The sequence below is a fragment of the Tigriopus californicus genome, chromosome 4, assembly GCF_007210705.1.
Source record: "Tigriopus californicus strain San Diego chromosome 4, Tcal_SD_v2.1, whole genome shotgun sequence".
NCBI classification, from domain to species: Eukaryota; Metazoa; Arthropoda; class Copepoda; order Harpacticoida; family Harpacticidae; genus Tigriopus; species Tigriopus californicus.
In genome coordinates this window covers 9,619,295-9,627,844 of record NC_081443.1, presented here as the reverse complement: position 1 = coordinate 9,627,844, position 8,550 = coordinate 9,619,295, and the positions used below count along the sequence as shown (strand labels likewise).

General features: G+C 38.1%; 2 protein-coding genes across 2 annotated transcripts in view; one reads left to right on the top strand and one right to left on the bottom strand.

The window, feature by feature from the left end:
• Positions 1-8,550, top strand: part of LOC131879775 (protein disulfide-isomerase TMX3-like) — a gene marked incomplete in the record, with an annotated part of 20,709 nt that overhangs the window by 3,243 nt on the left and 8,916 nt on the right. Inside the window, 3 exon segments of the mRNA XM_059226189.1 lie at positions 1,582-1,648; positions 1,844-2,022; positions 7,492-7,640. Of these exon segments, the coding sequence (XP_059082172.1) occupies positions 1,582-1,648; positions 1,844-2,022; positions 7,492-7,640 (395 nt within the window).
• LOC131879772 (uncharacterized) lies at positions 4,034-7,416 on the bottom strand. The gene is made up of 5 exons (XM_059226185.1): positions 6,878-7,416; positions 6,682-6,790; positions 6,173-6,350; positions 5,744-6,068; positions 4,034-4,630 (listed from the first exon to the last, which is right to left on the bottom strand). The coding sequence occupies exons 1-5, from the start codon at positions 7,316-7,318 to the stop codon at positions 4,061-4,063; spliced, it is 1,623 nt and encodes a 540-aa protein (XP_059082168.1). The 5' UTR covers positions 7,319-7,416; the 3' UTR covers positions 4,034-4,060.

The following is an 8,550-nucleotide window of genomic DNA, read 5'->3' as shown; positions in this document are numbered from 1 at the left end:
AAGAACACTTTTGTAAATGCTTGAGTTCACTAGCGGAGTATGCTTTCCGAGTTTCAACAAGAACGTGCTAGAAGCATCAATAATCTCGAAATTATATCCTCTTTCAGATTTATCTCGACTGAGTCTTAGTTTAGGTCTGTCGTTACTTTTATTGGGAAACGCAGAGGCCAAGGTCCTAGAGCTCAGCGATCGATTCATTCCGCTTAGACATGAAGGCATGTGGCTCATTAAGGTACGTAAGCAAGGTTCGCTCATAACGCTTTTTCTATATTCCCTGATTTGGTGGGAGTTTAGGAAAAGATGGATGTGAGGCACTTTTAATATTGCGAATTCGGGATCTCTCCCATTTCTGATTTGTATGATTTCTAACCAGCCCGTAAATGATGTTGAAAAAAAAAACCACCAATGTGCCTCACGGTTCATGTAGATAAGGTTTTTTTAGTTATTCCAGTCACCTTTTGATACCATTGTAGTTGTACTAAGAAATCCTGGACAGTAATTCAAGTAAGAAGTTCTCAAATCCTCTAATTGGTGGTGAATCTAGACCCTGATGTGTTTTGAAACAGGACTCTTTGAACCTCTCATGGGCATTATTTGGTCACTAGTGCCAAAGAATGTAGTGGAAAAACCCACAATTGTCAAAAGAGCGGAAGGTTTTTTTCCTTTTATAGACTTTTTTTTAATTTTTGATTATTTTTGTCATTTATGAAGTATTGGTNTACATACTAGCCATATGAATAAATTGCAATTACGATACATACTAGCCATGAATGAATACATCCTGATGTTGCCGTTGCAATGCATAAAGAGGGCCTTCTTATCTGAAAGTGAATAATAATATTTATGGGGACTGGAGCAAAGCACAACGCTTGAAATGACAAGCATGTCGGAATTTGGACCCATTTTAGGTGACTTCCGGGCAGGCTTGTAATGCTATTGAAATTTTGATGATATAATTAATTGCACTTCCGGGCAGTGTAATTGTACTGCAACTCAATTTTCTGCATTAAAAATGGACAATACGTATTTAAATGTCAGCTGCCTGCTTAGGTTGCTCCTTGATATTTGATATTAGCTTTGTTGATAGCCGTTTTGGACACTTCAAAGCAAACGTACTTTACAATTACATTGTTTCTTAACCAATCTTTCCTTCATTTAAGCACATTTCCCACACCTCAAAGCTTGATTTTTCACAACAAAACAGAACACAATTCATATAACTTTTATTCTGAGTTTAGTCCTATTATTAAAATATTTTCTAATGCTCTTAGATGCCTTCATCATCCTGATGTTTATAATTGGTGCACCTTAATGAATAGATCGATATTAATAATGTGCTTCATCGCAGTTTTTTTCTAATACTAAACATATTAGTTGACAGGTAGGTCAACCAGTTTTTAGGTTACATTGCAGACCTGTATGATTGTATGTGTGAAGAAAATCGATGCATCATCGCAAGAAAATTGATTTTTACAAATGATCTTCCGACAATGGTCATCCTTAAAATTAATATTTCGCACATATGTATTCTTCAAGACAATTCAAATTATACACACCGTTTTTTTGTTTTCATCATTCCAGATTAGTGGTGAAAGAGAAACCCAAGCCATTCGAGTGTTCAAAGACGGTTCCTCGACAAAATTTGAAGGTACATTACCTACGATTACGGTCACTTTTATTTTATTTTTTTCCTTGAGTTCCATGTGCCTTAACATTCTCTTCAAAATCTTGAGCAAGACGTTCTGAACTTGAATAAAGGAGGAGAAAGTTGGCCTTAGAGTGTATAAAAAGAACAAGTTTTGATGAATGACCTATCCCCCAACCGTGTTCATTCCACTTACAGAACCTCCTGCGGATCTAAATGAGCGATCATCGCGAGATCTCCCACATGACGATTTCGCTTCCACTGAGATTCCGGAATCTTCAGGCCCCACCGCTCCCGGTCCCACTGAGCCCAGTTCGATCGTTAACAGTTCACTTCATTCTTGGGTGACCCAAGAGCGGTTTCCGTTGTTTGTAAAGGTAACGGCGTTATTCATGGACCATTCAATCTGTTGTAGAGCAACCCTTTGTAACGAGCTTGAGTGAATATTCGTTGTTGTGGAGGCGGGTTGGGCGAATGATTGATCCGATCAGAGCCAATCTACAAAGCAATTTTAAACTTTGAAGGGTTGTTCTTTCAATCCGTGTATCTCGAGTCATGTTGTACATATCTACTTTCATTCGAATTTTGAGCATAGCAGATGAAAGATCTTAAGAAGATTGAGAAGCTAACCCACTGCTGGTTTTGCAGTTAACAAATGGTTAGGTAAATATATTTTTTTGAAAATATGAACCAAGTCAGCAATGCCAGAAACGGATAACGATCATTATGAGTACCGGATGTCATGAAAGTTTTGGCCGACTTCAAGTCGATGCAAAAATTACACATTTTTCAACGCGATTGCTAAAGCTCACGAGAAAATATTTTTTAAATGATGTAGTAACCAGCTTTGTTTAAACGTGTGCTTCTCAGATTTATCAAAAAAATGACGCTGGAAGAAAGGTATTGTTAATCTGTCCCTGCGAACTTCTTTTGACACATACGTAGTAGAATTTTAACTTCTGTGGGGCATTAAGAATAAAAAAAAGTCCCAAACCTAATAATTCTGAAGATTTGTAACGCAAGAGTGGCATTTGTCCATGTAACCAATTATGAAAAACGCTTCACTAATCACTAATAGCATTTTTCATACCTCTTTTCGTAATAGACATTTGTTCTCTTTCTGCCTTTTGCTTTCCTCAACAATCCTGAATGCATGCCATTATAAGTACAAAAAATGTTCCAGACCTGACGTGGGACAGGCAAAAAGCATCATCCAAGATGTCATTTTATATTACTTTACCCAAACAGATAAAAAAACGCTTAAAACAAAAGCAAAGATACATCAACCAAAAACATTTCCAATTAAAGTTACCTGTGCACTCTCATTTTCCCCTCGTGTAGTATGTACATATTACATAGTAATTAAATGTTTGTACATATTACATAGTAATTAAATGTTTCGAACATGCGTTGATTGCAAATATCACAATTATCTGAAAATTTGTACGTAGCTGTCTGAGCCATTCAAATATACAGGATATCTAAGCAAGGTCCCAATGGAAGTGAAACCAAGAGTTAATTTGTTTACCGCAAAGCCTAGAAAATACAAATGAGATTTCACACGATATCAAGTCTTACATTCAATTGTTCATTAACTGCAATTCCACCGTAGTTAAACAAATTCGATTTGTTGCACAAGGGCAACGTTTTGAGCATTTGGAATGTTGGAATCTAGATGCGCTTGGCAAATTACTTTTTAATGAACATTTTGAAAGCTTCCCATGTTCAAATGATGAGCCAAGCATGTATTGCTACCTCCCTTTCGTGGATGGTTCATTAAGCCCTTCTTAACTTGTTTCCCTGCATGGTCCTTAGATTCAGCTTCATCTTTTCCAAAGTTCAAATATTCATGAGTCAGATTTACCATTACATATTCATGAGTATTTCATTTGCCCAAACCGGAATTCCCTTTTGCTTTCACTCTTCATTCGAACAATAAATGCAAAAACAAAAGACGTCATCTTAATTTCGTGACCACCATCACACGTAATTATGTGTCAGTTGTCAACCGAAATCAACGTACCAATTTTCGTTTTAATATATACTACTATCGTCACTACCTTATTGACAACACGAGCGAACAAATTTAAGTCTTTCTTACTCCTGTGTCCTTACAAGAGATTACACGATATTATCGATATAAACGATATTAGTTTTCAAAGCTAAAGGTTAGCTTACTTCCAAGGCGTTCGAAACTGACTTTGAAGTGTATTTTTATCGCACACGAATATAATCTGCACTCCTAATTACATCTCCTATAATTCTTAACTTGAAAGTCGAATCAAGTTAAACGAAGTGGCAAATAATCAGGTTGATTTATTAGAGCAAAAAGCCTGAGTCTTTGATGGTCTCTTTTTCTGTTCGTTCAAAACATACTACATGTTCCTATCCGCTTTTGATTGGAAATATATTCTTTCAAACGGTCAAGCCAAAATCAAACTCGGCATTCATTGAAATTCCCCTTTTGAGCAGATGTTGGCTTGCCCTTGCCATTCCTTGCATAACTGTTTTTGCAAACCGATCCGCGAGATCATCCGCCTCCAGTTCGGTTTTGAATTTCTCACATAATTCCGGTGGCAACATGACCTTGAGGGACTGGCAGACATTTCTGTAGTGGTTCAATCGAGCATAACTGGGATCAGCCGTGGCTATTTGACAAGATCCATTGTTTGTAACGCAACGAACTGGATAGTGATTGAACATTATTTCCGTGGTCCGGGTTCGAAAGAACCCTTTGACTTGGTTGTATCCAAAATGATCTTTGGATCTAAGATCGTTGTTCAAGATCCGGAACTTCGATTTGAAGGGTTTGGATTGGTTTCCAAAGAAGAAGAAATGGCGGAAGAGTAGGGAGTCCCATTCGTCTTCATTGCTGTTGTTCCATGGCGATTCTTCGGGATCTAGCACCAGATTATCCACTAAAATTTTCCAATTCATGCCTTGAACAGGCATGATGATCTCGTCTACGTCAAGAAGCGATAGATACTGCAAAAAGAGAAAGGTTATTGATGATAAGTTAATTACATAGTGCTGTGCCATTAAAGTATCAATGTTCCAACTCTTCATATTCCTAAAAATAACTCGGAACATACGTTTGTACGAGGTGCTTTCAAAATCAAAATGCATTCGGTTAAAAGCTTTTTCACTATTAGTGTAACATCTTAGGTTAGGAAGATTTAAGTGTTCCGAGCAGCTTCTGTTCAATTCAATTTTTATTGCTGCTGACCGTTAGCATTTCGTCCAAGCATGCTGACAACACCAGTGCCAAATTTAGAGTGATTTTGTTTTCGACCTTGGAAAGGCGACGATGAACGCCAAGGAGATCAAAAGGCTTCTTGTCCACCTAATCTCAAAAGATTCGTGCCATTTTCAACAAAGGCTAGGTCCAGAAGTTCTTGGATCCAAATTTCTTAGAATTCTAAATCAGGCCAGTTGGCGTCAACATGCTTGAGAAAAATAGCTAAATGAGGGTCAGTTGCAGGTAAAATTGAATTTAGTAAAAGTTACTCAGAATAGGCCGTGCCAATTTCCAAATTTTGCAATTTTGCATGTAATGATTCATGTATATGAAAACATTGTCACATTCTTACTCATTAACTTGCTTAAAGATCCCTTTTTAGCCAAAAAAGCCGATTCTGGATTTAGTTTTCCTTCTCTAGAACTTTCTATCTTTACAATGGACTTTTTGAAGCCTTAAAAAGTTTTTTGTCTAATATTGGACTTTTGGGTTTTTAGTACCTCTATTGGTTTTAAACGTCCCCTACTGACCTCCCAAAATTTGTGCTGATATCAGCAGACAGCTCCTACTTAAAAGAGTTAATATCAATAATAATAAAAAACCGTAATGCTTTTTGATTTTGAAAGCACCTCGTATGTGCCATGTTGAAATATGAAGGAATGTTGTCTTTAGCATGATCGTATTAAGGCGTTCTGATGTGGTTAAACAATGAAGATCTCTTTCAAAAAAAAAAAGATCTTTGATGGTCTTTGAGGATGAAAGGCTGTTATCTAATCCCGAAGAAGGTCGTTCCTCAAAATGATCAGAGTCAACCTGTCAAGGCTTATCCAAAATACAGTGGAAACCATGTCAAAACTCGCCTCATAGCTGTAGAGGTGTCTGTAAAGACAATCGTGGAAAGCAAAATGGTCCAAAACAGTGTCGAACCAAAGCACTTTGTTCCAAAGGTCATGCTGAAGGAACGCGGTTTGAGGGTTAGCTCCCGGCCAAGTCATCCCATAGTACTCCAATACGCCCATATTTTTGTAGTACTCCAACACGGTCTGAATCTTTGGACCCACGTTCAGGATGTAGACGAGGATCTTGGACACTCCAAGAGCCAAGTTCATCTCGATCCACTCCATGAGAAGTGGGAACACTTCGTCCTTGGGAAAGAACAGAGTTCGGGTGCAAATGGCAAATTGCCTGGAAAAAAAGAAGCCGCTATGCATGCCAACCAACAACATTCATTTATCATGCCGGCCTCCGTTTAATGGAATGGAATAAATTGTGCACGTGAGAGTAGTCACCTTTTTTCAATTGGTTTCTCATGGATAACTTTGAGCAAGTTGCTGGCCTGATCACATTCGTTTTCCACAAGCGACACCATCAATGGAATGGCCGTTCCAAACTCGTTGGGAATGGGAAAATCGGCCATAAACGCTTCGTAGTACTCTTCGTGAGTGGTGCGTTTATATTCTTCAGAGTCTACGAAGAGAAATCGAGAATGGAAGTTTTTGAATAACCAACCAACAGGATGTCTCAAAAAATGTGGTACTGTTACGGTATCTTGGCATATCTTTGCCATTTTCGCTAGCGATATTTCAAATGTTAGCAGGATGTACATGAAACTCAAAACACAAGCTTAAAGCCGGTAAATTTATTCATATCGTTTTAGTGGCTTGGTAAATGCACAGTAGTTTTAACTTGAACAATGTCAGAGTTAAAACAGGTCTTTCTTAAAGAAATCAATGGAATGTGCTCAAATGAATCATCTCACCCTGTGCTTCAAATAAGTTTAGTAAGAAAACTAACTCACCACTTTGGCCATGGTTCAAGTATTTAACGGCTGTAGATCGTGATGTGACGCCCTCGTTTCCATTCTGGAACCACATTTGGGCCCATAATCGATCCACCGGAAAGAAATGCTGAAAGGAACAAAAACCTTGAGCTTGGGAACAAAAACCTTGAGCTTGATGGGTTTTCTTTTTTTTTTTTGAAAAAGATAAACTTACCCGGCGCCCAAAAATCACTCTTATCAAAGGTGGAGACATTCTCGAATCATAATAAGCTCCAAGTAAGTAAATGGTGCTATGAACTAGATCCATCTTTTGCCAGTATATATTTGAAAATTTGATATTCTTCATCTTTGGGACTTGGGAACAATTATTAGTGGACCGTCTTCGGGAATAAACTTTGGGTCCTCCGGGTTGGGTCATGATTTCGATGGGAGCATAGCGGTACAATTCAATGTCATGCTCTTTTGACACTTGAAAATAAGTCAAATCCGGGAAATTTGAAAACTTATCTGTCTGTTCGTGACTTTCAAGTTCTGCACTCTTGAGGACCAATGTTCCGCTTTTCGTTCCCCAAAAGAATTGGTAAGAAAAACTGAAGAGGCTGACAACCACCAGGACTCGGAACGTATGGTTAAGGTATTTTAGTAAATATCGCATTGAATTGGATGGGTTTCAGAGTTTTGAATTTGTGGCTAAAAGAATCACATTTGCTCTGTTATACTCTAGGGAAGATATATGTGAAGCATTGCCATGAGTCAATAGAGTAATTAGCATTGATACACATATGGTTTTTCCAATCGCTTTTTGGCACGAATCGTTTTCAATTTCAGGTGACGAGAGGGAAATTTCACCACATTTTGTCCACGCAAAAGCTGATCGTGATCGCCGTTTTGGAGCAGAACAAGATTGGGGAACTCTCGCCCGAAATGGAGGACTTCAAGGAAATGGTCTTGAACGTGATCATGAGGAGAAAGGACAAGTATGTGAGACATGAATATTGATTAGATGCATCCACCCACGGATGTCTAGATTGGCAAGACAAGGGGATTGAAAGAAATGTCCCAAACTGACATGGCTGTCAAGTCAAACCTTTCTGTTCCATTGAATATGAATAGGAGGGCTTACTTCTTACGATAGGCCTGTCTGAGGCAGCCCAAAGCAAGAAGGAAAGAACCCTGCTGAATAGCTCATGAAACAATTTTTTTTATTAAAGATATGTTATCAAATTTTTTACCACATAATTGCCCGATCTAAACAAGGAAAATATTTTTTCACCCCCGTCTTGTTTATAACTTACCTCTACATTAGCATTGCTTATTTTTATAACCTTAAAACTAACTATTTTGACAAGAATCATGAAGCATAAGTCGACGAGTCTTAGAAAACACATCTGATTGCGTGTAGCGGGTTGAAACAGCTGTTTTGTTACCGGGAAAGCTTACGTGACTGAGAGAAATCTGAGCATCCAAAGAACTGTACAAAATATTTATGATCAATAAGGCCCCTATTTGTCAAACAGCCCAAACGAAATGGGGAGACGGCACGGTCAATTGCTAAATAAACTTCTCATAATATGCCATGAGTAGAATTTCTCTTCCGCACAGTGTGTGACATGGGTCACTAATGAAACATAAGATTCTGATAGAATTTGCCAAAAAAACAACTCAAACGCGTTATAATGCAATGAAAAGAAATCTGCCGTCCGAATCAGCCCTATTTTTGGTAGAGGCTATCTCCCAAAGCGCCCTCTGAAGTGTAGAANAAGTAACCCTGTAAACTTGATTTGTTGTTTTGACAGATTGAAAAAACTAAAAGTCATGAAAAGAAAACGGAATCGGATCCCCCACCCATGCCAAATAACAAGTTCAAACTTAGATATAGATAAAAAG

Bases quoted from the DNA above. Each gene is read 5' to 3' on its own strand.
- LOC131879772 (XM_059226185.1), bottom strand. From the start codon at position 7,318: ATGCGATATTTACTAAAATACCTTAACCATACGTTCCGAGTCCTGGTG. The intron at 6,791-6,877 runs GTAAGTTTATCT...TGTTCCTTTCAG, and splicing joins GAGTGATTTTTGGGCGCCGG to CATTTCTTTCCGGTGGATCG. The intron at 6,069-6,172 runs GTGACTACTCTC...CTTTTTTTCCAG, and splicing joins GAGAAACCAATTGAAAAAAG to GCAATTTGCCATTTGCACCC.